This window comes from Leptidea sinapis, chromosome Z, assembly GCF_905404315.1.
Source record: "Leptidea sinapis chromosome Z, ilLepSina1.1, whole genome shotgun sequence".
Lineage (NCBI taxonomy): Eukaryota > Metazoa > Arthropoda > Insecta > Lepidoptera > Pieridae > Leptidea > Leptidea sinapis.
In genome coordinates, this window is record NC_066312.1 from 27,738,530 (window position 1) to 27,756,197 (window position 17,668).

At 32.9% G+C, this 17,668-nt stretch overlaps 1 protein-coding gene across 2 annotated transcripts in view; it reads left to right on the forward strand.

The window, feature by feature from the left end:
* Positions 1 to 1,415: 1,415 nt before the first annotated feature.
* LOC126979262 (uncharacterized) overlaps positions 1,416 to 17,668 on the forward strand; it is a 287,778-nt gene continuing 271,525 nt past the window's right edge. The window contains exons 1-2 of one of the 2 annotated variants that reach the window (XM_050828542.1): positions 1,416 to 1,751; positions 2,390 to 2,533. In XM_050828542.1, coding sequence (XP_050684499.1) covers positions 1,496 to 1,751; positions 2,390 to 2,397 — 264 coding nt within the window. In that variant the 5' untranslated portion in view covers positions 1,416 to 1,495 and the 3' untranslated portion in view covers positions 2,398 to 2,533. Of the gene's footprint in view, positions 1,752 to 2,389; positions 2,534 to 17,668 lie in introns of those variants that run through there. The other variant, XM_050828544.1, reaches the window with a different exon arrangement.

The following is a 17,668-nucleotide window of genomic DNA, read 5'->3' on the forward strand; positions in this document are numbered from 1 at the left end:
ATTACAGACCCACGATCTGTTTGCATTATCTGTCCTTGATTCTCATCAATAAATACAATAAAAGTATCTGTGTTTATATAAATAATATAAGTACATGTAATATTATATTGATTATTAAACATGTCCTGTTCGTACTTATCTTATATGTTAATTATCTACAGTTGCAGTTTGCAGTAATTATTTATCTCAGTAGTACAGTGTTGCCTGAACTCAAACTAGCTGGTGGCCTTACCTTACTTATTACGTATACAATTATTAGTTTCATATTTATAAATTTATTCAAACAAAACAAATCTTATAACTATATTTAAAATACTATGACTATATAAAATTAAAAATATCATTATGTGCCAGCGTTTGGGTTTCCAGTAGCCTTACGGCCATTCCCAATATACTATCTAGAGATAGAGATAAATTACTACCTTATACTGTCAGTAATTAGCTGTCACCAATCGCATTATATTGGGACTCGACAGTTGCAATTTCCATACAAACTTCTATCACTGGTAAACTATACGTCGTCCCATTGACAGACAGCGTGTACGGATAATGTGAGTTACCGTCCGTAAGTTTATTGGGACAGAAAGGTCAACGATAGTTACGATTTTTATCTCAAGTAAGAGATGAATATTGGGAACGGCCGTTATTGAGGCGCGAAACTAGTATTTTGAACATTCTCCGCGCCTCTGGGCTCCATGGGCCAAGTGTCTCGACACCAAACGGGACAAACATGTATGTATGTATTTTTAAATCATTTATTTATCATAATATGTTGATATTATCATTATCACATACACGGCTTGTACAGTTATAATATATCTTTATGTTAGTTTGGGCATAATGTCATGTAAATATTGATTAAAGTGTAGCAAAAAGTTTTCTGCCACTTCTGTTTACTAAAGCTCACTTTTTTCAAAGTGATATAATATCATCTTTTGGTGATAAATAAATCATCTTTTTTGACGTAAGTGAATAAATGAATGCATATTATTTTATGAATTAGGTTCAATAATTATTTAGCTAACTCATAGCACCTTACGTTTCAATTATAGAAATTTAATACAGATATTTAAGTATTAGCTTTATTACAATTGACTTCTCATGTTCAATAAAGATGAAAATGAATTTATACATTAATTGAACTAAGATTGTAATTTATGTAATTTAACCTCATTTCGAGTAAGTAACAAAATTAAAAAAAGTTTGATAAGTAATATCAGACTTTTTTTAATTTCTTAATATTTCTTTTGATAATAGTATTTGAAATTATTAATAAAAAATATAAAAAGATACAACAACAAAAACAGTTACAAATAAACTACAAATTTTTACTGGCAAATCAAATCACATGGCAACATTAACCTTGACAGACTATAAGTGGCTGCATCAAACAATCTCTGACATTATTAGTTCAAACTTCACATCAACAGCGCGCATCATGCGTACAGTATCTGTATTCTCTTAATTCATTGTATGTTTGTTTTGTAGTATTAAAATGGCAACTGGAAGAAGCTTATCGGAAAAGCCACATTACAAACTAGAAGATGCGCCACAACTATTTGAAAAGTTTATTAAAGATTACGACAGAAAGTACGCAAATGATGAAGACAGAAAGATTCACTACGACGCTTTTGTGAGAAGCTTAGAGAAAATAAACAAAGCAAATGCTTCCAATACAGCCACCTTTGATATTAATAAATTCGCTGATTACACACCGGAGGAGAGCAAACATTTGTTTGGATTGTCAAAACGTGAGTACTTCACTGTAACATTAAAACATAAAACAAGCCATGTGTTGTTATTAAAATAAAATACAAACAAAGCTGTGACCTTGTTTGACTTTATAAGAAGTTATGTGCTCGTATATACTATGTTAATTTACGGAAGAATCTGCAATAAATAATGGGAGCTTCATTAGCAAATTATACACTGTAATATATGTTTGTTTGCTGTGTAGCGTCATGCGATACAATCGGGATCACATCATTCTTCTCCCGTAATACAAAACTTGGAATGATTGGAATGGAATGTTTCATGTGCTCTCCCGTAACCCCCGATAACAGTAACGAAACGATATAGTTGTATAGATAGTTTCATACATCTTCTTATAACCGGTTGTACACAGTATCGATATCGTAACCAAGAGCAATGTCGTGCCGATATCAGCAGACGACACAATGCACTTTAAAATCACACACCAGTAAAAGTTTTTGTTGGCGCAACCCACACTGATATATGACATCCAAACTCACGATATTCGTGTTTCGTGTCGTTACCGTTATCGTCCAATATATAAAAGGGCCAATCATACCGAAACCAAACAATATATTATAATAGTACAAGTACTGACACGCAAAAATTTAAATTATTCTTTTTTCTCAACTTTCAGGTACATGATTCATAATATTGAAGTTGATGATGTCAGAGTACGTCACACAAATACATTGTATGAATACTCATTTTATATCTAAATCTTAAACAGTTTGTAATCCATAAAGCGATGTCTTTAAAAATTATAAACATTTTTAATTAATATGAGTTTTTTATTACAATCCACCAGCGTCATTCCATCAGGACGCTTGCCATCGCGGCGGGTAATAACCATTTGGTTCTAAAACAAGCGGCAAATTCCCTGCGGATGACTTCATTAATCATTGTAACAGATACATAATATTAATTAATATAATTACTTAATAGCACAGTAATTAATATCAACTTGGTCCTTGATGGCGAAGGGTTAATTGTCTTGAATGAAGGTGACTCAGTTGATAAGTTATTTATCGTCCGATTGAATTTATTTTGTTATAAAAATGGCACCTTCACGCAATTTTGCAAATTTATTTCATCTTCTCAAATAAAGTATATCCGATACTAGTCATATGGGAAATAAGGGTTCTTTCTCGATATAGTTAATAGTAAGTTAAATAAGGTGAAAAAAAAAATATATCAAACATAAAAAACAGTGTAGTTGGGATATAAAAGGGTAACTTTTCACAAATTTCGTGGATTTTTTTTGTAAAAGGCTAAATAAAATAAAAAACTATAATTTTTCATATAAATTTTCTTCTTAATCTTTCACATAATATTTTGATTAGGTATCACAATTATGCTATTGCTTTTTTTCCATAAGACTTGTAGTTTTGCCGGAAATCGAGATAAACTATTTTTCGGTTGGGTCGAGTTAGTAAGTCTTTTGTTGGGCGATGTATATGCTTCTACAATATGATCCCAGAAAATGTACAAAACAAATGTGTTACGAAATTTAAAAAATTTGTTAAAAAACGTTTGTGTGGGAAAGGTTATTGTAGCATAAACGATTTTCTTAATGACACCACGGACTGGGAATAAAGCGAACACACCGGCTCTTTAATTATAAATGTTTATTGTACGATATCACATTGTAATCCATATTTTATATAAAAAAAAGCCTGCTGAGTTTCTTGCGCCCATTCTTCTCAGGTCTGAGGCATTCTATTTTGAATGGGTGGTAGTTTTTGACGTTCAATAAGTGATTTTAAATCCTATTTTGAATAAAAATATTTGAATTTGAATTTACCTTTAACCACACCCTTCCACTTCCCGACCTCGGATCATCCGTAAATTAATTTTCCTTAAATTTTTGTGATATTTTCTTTCTTTTCCAATGGATTTCATCCTACTACATATATTACTATTTTTTGTTGCAAAAATTATCGACCCCAACCTATTGAGTCAGTGAATTTTTATGTCTTATCAATACCACAGAGGATAGATGTTACAGTCAATAAATTTATATTTTTTTTTACTTTTTATGAGTTTTTTAATAAGGTACATTGTAGTATTTCATTTTTTCAAACCGATTCATTTAAAACTTAAAAGTGCATTGTGTTAAGTCAAAATAAAGAAAAAATACTAAAAAGTGTAAAAAATAAAAAAAAGAAAAAAAAAACTTAGCTACTACTGAAATTTTATAATTTACACAGGTAGAAAATAAGATAATGCATGCTTATATAAAAGTAGTTCTTTATATTACTATATAGTAACGGATTTATCATATCTGATCTGTAAAAGGAAAAAGTTTATTTGACTGCCTGGGAAAATGCTAAATATTGTTAGGGAAATGTTTTCGTATTCACACAGTATACTGTTTTCAACTAGCCGTCAAAGGAAGTGAAGAAGACGCTACTAAAACGGAAAGTTGGGATCAAAATCCACCACCATTGAGAGCTTTACCGGTTACACGTACCGGTTTATACCTGAACGTGTCTGTTGAAAATTTATAGCAATGAGAATGATGCAAAATGTTTAAAATGTTGGAGCAAAAATCGGAATCAGGGGGAATAAATGCACATCATATATTATCTAGATACATCTGGATATACTTCGTTAGCTAAATATTACTTCCAAAATGAAATTTATAGCTTATTAATAGAGGTAAGACTAAGAATTCATAATTGAAATATTTTAATTTATAATATAAAATCACTTATTGGAAGTTAAAAACTACCATCCGTTCCCAAAGGAATGTCTCAAACCTGAGAAGAACGGGCGCAACAAACTCAGCGGACTTCTTTTTTTATATAAAAATATGGTAACGATGTAAAATTGTACAATAAAATATATTATTTAATAGCTTGTGGGCGGTCACTCATGTCCCCAATCAGTGGTACCATTAATAAAGTAATTTATGTTATAGTAAGTAACCTTTACTACACAAACGTCTTTTAACAATTCTTTTGAATTCCGTAATACATTTGTTTGGGTGCTTGTTGTAAAAGCATATACAACGCCCCACAAAAGACTTACTAACTCGACTTAGTCGAGTAGTAGGTATTATTAAGTTTATGGAATGGAATATGGAAAAGATTTAACTACCGGAGATAATCCTCTTCTTGCGCTACTCTCCGACAGTGACGAGCCAGTAAGTGTTTTATTGTTCGGTTTTATTTGCGGTTCAATTAAAACTTCCTCAGCGGAAATTGCAGTTTACCCAGGGGAAATTATTTTAATTATTTCTTTGAGACATATAAAATTGAATTTGAAATGAAAATTTATGTTAATTTACTATGTTTTATCACTTTTAAGTTCCTTGACATTTTTACCGATTTCCACTTCTATTATTTTTCTTTGGATTCTTGATTATGAACAGATTTTCATCTGGAATGTAAAAGTAAAGTATCTATTTCTATTTTATCTATAACCCAGCCTTTTTCTAGTTGTAGGCAAAGAGAATTTAAACACTACGTTGTTGTAGGTTGGGCCCGCTAAAATATTTGAAGTTTATTGTCACATGACAACTTTGAATTCCTTTCAAACATCAATAATATTTAATGTTTACCTTCTCACGCTGTTTTAGGAAGTGGTGAACCAGGTGAAGTGACTATCTAAGATGATTGACCATAACACTAGTTGTAAGTGGGAATGAGACTAACATCACACGTGGGACTTTTCTTAGTATATGTAATGGTTATGTGGACGTGTTCAAATATTGAATCAAAATTTTTAAATGAATGTTTATATCGAAATGTAAATGGTTATTATTTTTTCAGTATATGGATATAAGCTGTAGATATTAGGTAGTAAATCTTTGATCTCAACAAAATATTTTTCCATAGAATATATTCCTGTGATCCTTAAGGCATTACTTTCAATCTCAATATAAATACAGCCATGTGTGAAGCTTCGGTCTTAATAAGAAGTTTAGAAAAGTATTTTGTCTTCGAGTAAGGTATGTATTAAAAGTATCCAGTTGTCTAACCCCTTGTTTACACCAAGGTATTATACATGTATTTGACAAGTTTCATGCATTTTTTTTGAATGCAATGTTTTCAAAATACAAAAACATGAAAATTGTCGTCCACAAAATTTGTATGAAACTTGCCTGATGAAATTGTTTGTCACCTACTAGTTGTCTACATGTGTACGAACTCATGTTTTATACTTATTGTAGGCTTGTAGCTAAACTTGTGCAGATGTTGATAGATATTTCTGTTTAATTGACTACTGGTAGAGACAATAGAACTTCACTTTCTAGTACTACGGAACTTTGCTTCATGAGTGCAGTATAGTTGTACATCATAAAAAATTAAGGAAATTCATGAAAACCACGCAAGGACTGGTCGCGATCATTTTTGAGGAGACGACACCAAGATAGGACCTATCGTTCCTTATTGAATAACTTAAGAATAGAAGACAGAAGTGGATTTAGAAATCTTGTTAGAATGACACCAGGAAATTTGGAGAATTTGCTTCAAAAATTATACATTTTTTAGCAGACTTCACATTATGGAGATACCATCACTCCAGCAGAGCAGTTATTTTTTTGTACATGGAAAAGGAGGACAAACGAGCCTACGTGTCACCTGGTGATACGTGATCACCGCCGTATTCTTGCAACAATATCACAGGACCGTTGCCGGCTCTTAGGGCCGGTGTACGTGCTTTTTTTGTTGGCTGTTTGTTTGAGATTTCTAGCAATTGGTGATTAATTTTCATCTTTATTGTATTTGCATCAGATATCAAAGAAAAATCTAGTCAATGCATCACTAATACTTGCGAAACTATTATAAAAGTATTGAAAGATCTTAATGTAAGCCAAGATAAATATTGCTACTAAAGTTTGTTTCTTTGACCACTCCATTTATCTTTTTATTTTCATCTTTAAAAAAAGAGGTTTGTCTGGTGTTTAAAACATTATCCAACAAGCATGGATAGAGTATAGAACTTGTTTTAAATATGTATTATACATAAACTTGAATAAAATTAACAATACTTGTTAAAAACATGTATGCTTTATATTGGTGTGAACGCTGTCAATGTATTAGACTTAATCAAACATGTCTCAGACCTATAATTAAACGCAAATGTGTTTTAAACTTGTATGTAGACTTGTTTGCAACACAGTGTGAACGAAGTATGTTTCAGATACTTATACGTTTTGATGAGTATTCTACAAGTTTAGTATAAAACAAGTTTTTGACATGTTTCTCGGTGTAATCGAGGGGTAACGCTCCAGTATATTTGTAGTCGGTATTTTCTTATTAGGTTTATTTGTTTATTAATTATTACATTTGAGTATACATACTATATACAGACGAAACGACCAGTGTTGTTTACAATTCATTGATGTCTCTTTTTGTGCCAAAATCAAATTACTTTTTCCATTTAGGTCATTAATTAGAATAAGTTATTTGTACTACTTACTTTAATTATGACGAAGATATTTCTTCATATTATCTGTATTTTTGTAAGTTTATTAAGATGTAACCTTTTAAGTAAGCAGAAGTGAAATAGTTTGACATTATACTGTTGTGTACTAGACCAGTGATGATAACAATATTCCACGCAAATAGATTGCTTGAGCAGTGGTATAGAACTAAATGATGCCCAATTCGGTTTTAGACCAGGCTTATCAACCGAAACTGCGATACTGTGTCTCAAGCAAACTGTCCAATATTACACGGCAAGAAAAACACCAGTCTACGCCTGCTATCTAGACCTATCGAAGGCGTTCGATATGGTGTCGTATAATATCTTGTGGGAAAAATTACGTCGTGATGCTAGTGTAACAGATGACATTATTTCACTCCTAAAATTCTGGTACGGTAATCAAGAAAACGTGGTTAAGTGGGTTAATGCCTATTCGGATGCCTTTGGTCTGGAATGCGGGGTGAGACAGGGGGGGATCAGCTCGCCTCGTATTTTTAATTTGTACATAAACTCCCTCATTGAGGAGCTCAGCCATACCAGGACTGGGTGTCAAGTGGCTGGTGTATGTGTCAACAACATCAGCTACGCAGATGACATGGTTGAAAGCAAGAAAGCTGCTGAGAATATGTGAATGTTATGCGGAGGCCCATGGTCTTCGATACAATACAAGTAAAAAGCGAATTAATGATATTTAAGTCGGGTAATAAAATTTACGAACATAAAGAACCTCTATCGCTGTGTAACGCACCACTAAATATGGTAACGAAGTTTAAATATCTTGGCCACTGGGTCTCCGACAACCTAAGTGATATCCTAGACTTAGAGAGGGAACGTAGGGCGTTGGCTGTCCGCTGTAATATGCTGGCCCGAAGGTTTGCGCGTGGCAGTGAACAAGTAAAAATAACTCTGTTTAAGGCTTATTGCCAATCATTTTACACGTGCAGCCTTTGGACCGGCTATACTAATAATAACTAATACTTATGGATGTATAGTGTCCGAAATAAATAATTATTATTATTATTATTATTCTTGATCAATGAGTTTCCTAAAGGGTGTAGGGCCATTTGCAGGAAATGTATTTTTTCACCACTTGCAATATTTGCGTAGTTTTTCTCAAATTTATATAAAAAAGTTTTTGTAATGACTTAGAATCGTAAATCTCTTCAGATGTTGTTAATTGGCCAATTTATTTCAAGTGGTATAATAATAAAACTTTTGAGGTTACTGACATGTGGGATGTTGATTCAACAATAATTGTCCCGATAGACGTTTCGGTGACCGGTCTTATAGCAAAGAGCCTCGACCATCATCTCAAGAGGCTCTCGCTTAATAAGCGTCAGATACAGAAGGTAGCTATTTTGGGTACGTCACGCATCGTGCGGAAGTCTTCAGTCTGTCGCCCTAACGACCGTCGGAATTGAAGTGAACCTATGCCAGTCGCACTCTGTTTTTTATATTTATATTGATAATTTTATTTTTTATAAATTTGTTGTAATTATAAACAAAGAAAATATGACTAAGTTGTAATAAAGTATATAATAATAATATTGATACAATTTTACACAAATTACCTTGCACCAAACTAGGCAAAGCCTGTAACTATGGGTTCAAGACAACGATATATTGAATGCAATATATTTATATAAATATATATAAATACAAAACAAATATCCATGACTCCGAAACAAACACACATATTCATTATATAAATGTGTGTACCTACTCGGATTCGAACCCGAGACCTCCAAATCCGTAGGCAGGGTCACTAGCCACTGTACTATACCGGTCGTCGATAGTACAGGTATACTTCATGTTGTTGTGTGATACTACTCTTGAATGTATGTTTGGAAGTATTTTAGCATGATTATTCAGACGTTGATCTGTATCTGGATAACAAATGTTTGAAAATATTAAGAATCTTTATATTTAATTTTGTTTGTACACTAAAGATAACATTGCATGGTAGAATAATGCATAGGACTTAGATGAAATGATGGCTTCTTATTTTGTAGCTCGTAGCATCTTGTCATTGCTCGTAGTCGCTGACGTAACCACCTAATATTTCATCACTTGGGCTGGTTTGAATAAAGAACACGCCTGTCATTCGGACGCAGTGCTCGATATAACAATCGTTAGTTGTGTTGGCCTGTTATTCCACGGTCAGAATTCCAGAATTTCCACGTCGGATAGCTAGGCTGATCCATTGACCGAAACAGCTGCCAGTGCTTGGGTTGCCAGTGCTATTGAGGCGATAAGACAGTTTATTATTTATTTTACTGTTTATTTTAATTTTACAACTTTCATATGTTAAAACAAGATAAGAGTAGATTTATAATAAAGTAAATCGAAAAGTACTTTTAATATTGAATACAAATGGGTTTGAAGAGTATAGTATACAGGTAAATTTTTACTGATTCGAATTACGCGTAGCTCGGTTGGTTCATTTCTAAATTATTCTCAAATAGCTTATATACTAACTTACTTAACCTTTTGAGTTCCGGGCTCTCCAAACGTTGAATGTCGCCTGTTTACCGCGGGATTCAAACATTTCACGTGTAGCAAAAGAGTGACCACCACCGTGTGACGTTTACCAGTGGGAGGCTCCTTTGCACCGGATGATGGCTAGATTATGGGTACCACAACGGCATCAATTTCTTCCGTGAAGCAGTAATGCATAAGCATCACTGTGTTTCGGTCTGAAGAGCGCCGTAGCTAGTGAAATTAATGGGCAAATGAGACTTGTCATCTTATGTCTCAAGGTGACGAGTGCAGTTGTAGTTTCGTTCAGAATTTTTGGGTTATTCAATCATCCTGAGTGGCACTACATTGTAATGGGCAGGGTATCAATTACCATCACCTGAACGCCCTGCTCGTCTCAACCATTATTTTCATAAAAAAAAGTCAAGTATAGTTACGGTTATTTCAGTGAATTTATCTGAAAGCTAGTGAAACAATTTATTGAATTTGTGCTCCGTAAATTATCGAAACAGGATTCGGTGATGAAAAAAACCTCACACTTAAAAATACAGACCAGCTAAATGAGACGATTCATTGGTCGGCCATATTTTCAAGTACCATCGGATGACATTTGCGGAGTTCTTCATCAAAATAATTTACTTCGTCTGGTAACGAAAAATTAAATCTCTATTCGCTGTTTTCACAAAGAAAAATGGACAGTATAAAGGGAGACGTTATATCAAAGAGAAAAACATGTTTAAAAAACAAGAATTTGAAGTGTCCCTTTCAATAGAGGGACGCTTCAAGGATTTTATATTAAATTTGTAACAGGAAGGTGTGACATTAATTACAGGTGTTCATACAAAAGACATTAAATTTATATTAAACTGTTATTAGCTCCTAACAATATGTATATTTTTTACAATCATAAAAACAAAACTTTATAAATTTAAAGTCACGAATATTTAGAATACGTCTGTTCAGTCTTTTTGAATGTTTGTTCCGCATCTTAATTAAAAAAAAAACACATTAATGACAAAAAATGTTTCTGAAATATTATTTATTTTTATTCCATTATTTCACATAGCCATAAATTACTTTTTTGTATACATCGTTTATTTTTGTATTTATCCTCATATTATATTATAAAAACTAACTGTGCCCCGCGGTGCTACCTGAAGCTTATGAATTATCCCTCAGGAACAACATTATTTCACGGCGAAAAGACATAAACAAAAACACACAAAGGCCTCCGGGGTCTAATACTTCCAATAATACCCAATTAAAAAAAAAACAATAAAAATTAAATTAATATTTGTGTAGCCGTTATTACGTCTTGTGAATATTCACACTTCAACAACTTGGATTTGAAAAATGATCACCAAATCGTTCTCTGCACCCTCGAGAACCTCGGGTACGATATCCATATTGCTGAAATCATAATTTTGTGCGGCGGCCATCTTGGATATCACATATGATCACAGAATTGTTCTCTGCACCCTCGAGGACATCGGACACGATATCCATATTGCTGCAATCATAATTTTGTGCGGCGGCCATCTTGGATATCAAATATGTTCACAAAATCGTTTTCTGCACCCTTGAGAACCTCGGACACGATATCCATATTGCTGAAAACATAAATGTTTGCGGCAGCCCTCTTGGATTTCAAAAATGATCATAGAATTGTTCTCTGCACCCTCGAGAACCTCGAATACGATACCCATAAGGTTATCATCATAATTTTGCGCGGCGGCCATCTTGGATTTCAAAAATGATGCCAAAATCATTCTCTGCACCCTCGAGAATCTCGGACACGATATCCATATTGCTGCAATCATAATTTTGTGCGGCGGCCATCTTGGATTTCAAAAATGATCACAGAATTGTTCTGTGCACCGTCGAGAACCTCGGACACGATATCCATATTGCTGAAAACATAATTGTGTGTGGCAGCCCTCTTGGATTTCAAAAATGATCACAGAATTGTTCGCTGCACCCTCGAGAACCTCGGACACGATATCCATATTGCTGACATCATAATTTTGTGCGGCGGCCATTTTGGATTTGAAAAATGATCACAAAATCGTTCTCTACCCTCGATCGATTTGATAAAGATAGTGTAATTGAATAATCACAACGTAATAAATTCTTCCCCTTTTCATAGAATTTTCAGCTGACTTTATTCATTGTGTAACAGTAAGAGGCTCTATCTAGATGTATAAATGATCTATGGTAAATTGTATTATCTATGGTAATTACATAATAATCTCACATAATATTATTTTGTTATAGCAAAAGCAACTCACTGAATATTGTGTATAAATCAAAAACAAACAAAAACTCAGCGCACTCACGGAATTAATGAAATCCTGCCACACCTGAGTCGAATTTTGTGGATAAGGCAAGCAGGTTAACTAAGTTTATGCTCGGGAAATAAACTTAATTCAATTACTAACGAACATCATAATGTATATCTAACTTTCCATTTGAAAAATATAACTCATATATATTGGCGCAACTTAATGCACAAATGGTCTTCTTGTCTGTTTAAACTATATTTAAAGGGCTTCTGAGCTGTTCTCCTTGACCAAAGTGACTTAATAAAATTCGAGAAAGCCCTTTAAAAATCTGTTCTGTCGGAAACTGACAACACAGTAACGTATCGAAGGACAATAAAGTAAAATCAAATAAGTTGACTATATTATGACTGAATAGTTTATATTATGCATAAATAAGATGCAACTGTTGTGTAATAAGGGGTATTAAAACACGAATGTGGATTAACGAGGCAAAGCCGAGTGTGTTTATATCACATTAGTGTTTTAATATCTTATTATCAACAGTTGCATACAATACTTTATCTACACCCATAATATGAATCCTCTATAAAAGATTCTGAAACAGTTAGCTTACTGGTACCATTAAAAAAGCCAGTCCTAGTAACCATAATATCATCCAAAGGAGTGTTATTATGAAAACGGATGATATAATGTTGTACTGAATTTCATTATAACACTCGTTTGGATGATGTAATGGTTATTAGGACATTGGACGTTTTAATGTTTGCAATAAGTTAACTGTTTTTTAGAATATTTAATAGAGGAGTTAAAGCATGGTTGTAGATAATAATTATTAATGAACTAACAAAAACTATCGCGAGAGTGATATTAAAAAATATCTTGACAATATATTTAAAAACCTTGTGGTCTGCATAAGTTTGTCCAAGATGAAGTTTTTATAGATTGACATTAAAAAGAGCCTGTGGAAATATCGTCAGTATAAGCGTGAATGTTATCATTTATCAACAGCAATACGTTCGGTAGTAATCTACATTGAGCAGAGTAATGTGTGTGTGAGCTGCGGTCAGCCACATCAGAACACGTGCAATGTTGATGTGGAAACCACATCGCTTGCTTTAATATCTACATTATAATTCATATCCCATATAATTATAATATATAGTTTGTATATTACACTTAATGCACGGATTAGTTCATGAAATTTAATAAATAGAAAGCTTTTACTTTGTGTGCTCAAAATTTATTATATATTATTGAGATACTAGTGGCTCGCCTCAACTTTTTTTTATTTTTGAAGGATACTAAGGGCTTTTGAAATCACTAAATTGAACCAAGTTCCTTAATCTAGGAACGCGTGTCAGAGGGCACGAATAACATTAATTTTAGGCCAACATGTATAATATTACAAGATTAAATCATGAACTAAGGAAAGACCTTCTAAAGCCTCGGAACATACTTGACGTATAAAAATATAATTTATATTAAACTTGCTATGTGTGTTACCATTTGAGTGACTTTGAATATTTTGTATTAATAGCTGCAATCCATATCATAAAATCATAGTCATTACTATTCATGCAATAGTCTCCTCCTCTTGAATAAAATAAAACTGGAATTTATCTCATTGGAGGAAAAAAGTTTAATTTCCGTGGGGTAGATTTAATTTAACCGCAAATAAAACCCAGCTATAAAGTATTAGTCGTCGGAAAGAGGTCAGAAGGAGGGAATGATCACTGGATCCGTTGAATTATTGAATACCGTCTTTATTCACGTAACAGTATTACTATCCCTCTTAGTTCTAGTCGTTTATATAATAATTATTTCAAAGATGAATTCTGAAACGTAGAATACCTTTACTTAATCTGTATGTCTCAAAGTTGTTTCAGCCCAATAAATTGATATTTTAGACAACAAGCGATAAGATAAGAAAGGAAAGAAAAAAGGTACTTTGGAAAAGGTTGAGGTTTATTTATTTATTTATTTATTCAACACATACTGTTTAATGAGAAGTGGCATGAAACTGACTGTCATTCTTTTAAATCAATATTTACAACTTCATAATTATGCATATTATTTTAATTACAATCTATTTTATAAAATCTGATACTTTGTATTGCTAAAAGATTTCACAACCCGACCTAAGACAGTATATTAACAAGCTTTGGCTGAATGCTTTTCTCCTTTTTCACAAATTTATTTTTGATTGCTTATTTCAACGAGTTCCGGCTTCACAGCCTTTTTAGTTCTTCCAGCACGCGGCCACCTTGATCTTTTATTGTCTTCGACAGAGTATGCAGTATGTGTTGGTATATCTACTGATGGTAATATATGAATTTGATAGCTGGCTTTTAAGGTGGCTTTGAAATGATTACCGTTAATCATTTTATACCAACTTTGTGCAAGGCAATCGCTGTAATTATTTTTCTTTATTGCGAATTCAAATTTACCTCCAAAAATGTGTGAAATGATAAAAAGTTCTAATATTATAATTGCTTACTATGCGTTGCCTTTTTACCAAAAAGCACTTGCTTTGTTAGATCTTTTGCTATTTTTTTTCTCGGAAACGCTAACGATATAACTTCATCTTTTGAGCAAAGTTGGCATTTTCATATATTTTACAAAGAATGATATAATGTTATATTTTGATATTATTATTCATCAGAAAATAAACACTTACACTTTTTACAGGTGAGGTCATTATCAGGTTCTTGATTTTCTCTTTTATGCTTATTTATTGATGAAAGAGTTACATGTTCCTGGGATTCCGCCATTTTATTTGACTGATTATTATTTTCATTTTATATTCTACTAGCTGACCCAGCAAACGTTGTATTGCCGATATTAAAATCGCGATACAAAAGTAACTGTTGATCGTAGATGGGTGAAAATTTGAAGTTGTATGTATTTTTTAATGCTGACTCATAATCAAATAAATTTAAAAAAAAAATGTCAAAAAAATAAAAAAATCGTGTGGACCCCACCCTTAACCTTTAGGGGAATGAAAAATAGATGTTGGCCGATTCTCAGACCTACCCAATATGCACTCAAAATTTCATGAGAATCGGTCAAGCCGTTTCGGAGGAGTACGGGAACGAACATTGTGACACGAGAATTTTATATATAAGATTTATAATTCATTAATACCATTTGCACATATTAAAATATTAACTGATTAAATAAAACAATTGATAATGAGAAATTGAAGGTTATATTAGCATGAGATATTAATGTGACGTTGTTATTGAATTTAACGAATATGGCTGTATGGGCTCGAACCCTTTGCCTATAATGGACGAAGAAAGCAAAAACAAATGTCAAGAACATTCTGATAACTTATATATAATTTATTGCTAAAGTAGAAATAAATAAGAAAATTATACACTTGGAGATATTCAAAAAATATAACTGATCATATTGAAATGTTCTTTTTAAATCTGTAAAATTATAACGGCTTAAATTTTTTTTTCAATTGACTTTTTGCTGCAAAATTTCTAAGTTACCTCCAAGTAACGCCTAATGAAGTTTTACGTCTTCAAAATTTTTACATTGGAAAATGTTGTCTCTGTAAGAATGAACTCTCGCCGATGGAATTTCGTAAAATCCGTTCTTAGCTGACCTCTACTCGACGAAAGGAATATTCCTACCAAATTTCAAGTCGCTACGCCTTATAGTTCTAGAGATATAATGATGAGTGACTATATACGTGGAAATCTGTTATATATATATTTATAGATTGACCATGGGAAATGGATTTTCTAGATTAAGACCACAAACTTTCAAGAATTGGCCTTGAGATTTGTTAATGGTAATGGCGAATTAAAGACGGATCGGAAATTAAAGATTTGCGGGCTAACTCAACACGCAAATTCTTCATGAAGTATTTGCTGTAGATCATGAAGAATTGCTATTATCATTGCTGCATGTCTTTGATCTCTTCATGTCGTTGTTCCTCCATGGTGCCCATGAAATATTATTGTTAAAATTTATGGTGTGCATCTTCGGGAGATTGCAATGATCCAATTCAATGGTGAATCTGTCCTTGTATCTACAAAATCAAAAGCAAAGTCCGTATTACTGATTTGTAAACACTTATTTTAGAATTAGCATACATAATACATAGGAATAAGTATAGTAGGTATGTTATTCTTCTACTGTATTGTGTGTAAGAATATAAATAAATTAATACCCTGAATGTCGGATTAAATCGTCGTTCTTAGATAATGTCTGCCCCAAATGAATGTGCTGCCGGTAGTCTCCCACTAAGGCAGCACAATCCTGGCGTTTCTCCGGAAAAAACTTGCAAACAACGTCCATTGACTCAATGTGAACGCTAGTATGCAAGCGGTAATCAGTACTGCAATCGTATCGAAACTTCCTTCTTCATAAATTTCTTCTTGTGCGTCGAAAATTATCTAGTTGTTGATCTCTGAGGTTTACTGGCTGCCTCGCTTTGCTCTTGTGATTCAGAAAAGCAACGTCGAGCCGATACTAACGCGGTGCTTTTTACCTGCAATTTCGCAATGTTTCGAATCCTAGTTGCATTACGTCTATGTCGGGAAAGATAGCACAATAAGCTAATAAAAACTCGAAACAAACACACCCACCCAATGACATTCTATACATAAGCACTTCATTGCACCCACCAGTCAACTTGAATAACTTGACGTGCACTGTCAGTTGTATTTTATTACTCATGTAGCGTGAAACTAACAAAAAACTTCATTGAATTCTTTCTATTCTCGAGATGTCATGAAAATGTCAATCCATAGAAAATGTATGAGAAAATTAATGTTTTTATAATAATATTTTTCTGTGATTTTTTCGATATTTTATTACTTACTATCCTATTCCATACTAAGAGAAACCCAAAAAATCAAACAACAGAAAAAATGGTCTAGCCGTTCTTGAGTTATAAATGGTGTAACTAACACGACTTTGTTTTATATAAATATATAAAAGTATGGGCAGCTGCTGGACTCTAATATTAATATATTTAGATATAAAATATTTCAGTATATATTGAAGTATGTATTGACTCATCACTGTATGTCTGTAAGGATAAGGCGAAGAGACTTGAAATTTGGCAGGAATATTCTTTTCACCAACTGGAGGTCACTTTAGAACCGGTTTTATGAAAAATCTCTTGCAGGTGGTTCCAAGATATTTCATAAAATCTTTTCGTAAAATTCGTAATAAAGTTTTTCTTATAATGAACAGAACATCCATCGGGTCACCTAGTTCATTTGTATACTTATACGAATCTCACAATAGCTAGTCATTGTTGGAATAGTATAAACGTTTCAGAAATCTTGGTGAGTCCACACAAGAACCAAGATTCCTTTCAAAGTGACGAAAGAAATAAAAGTACGCGATAAAAGAAAACCGTGCATATGCTGCGGTCAGCTTAACATCAAAGAACCCATTTTAAGAAGCACCTTACTAAGATACTGAGAAATTGAAAATTAGAATTAAGATAAAAAGCTGCTAAAAGCTGGTTATTTGCAGGGACTAAGCAGTTGCGGCGGTACCGGCAGAGAAAGCATTAGAATGAGTTTCATCAAGTTTATAAAGTATTGCAATCAACGAAACTTATTTTTGTATGTTATCGTCGTTTATTGTTGAGATATAAATAACGGGATCACACGGAAATTACATTATATTACTTTTTTTCTAGCTGGCCCAGCAAACGTTGTATTGCCATATAAAGTAATAAAAAATTT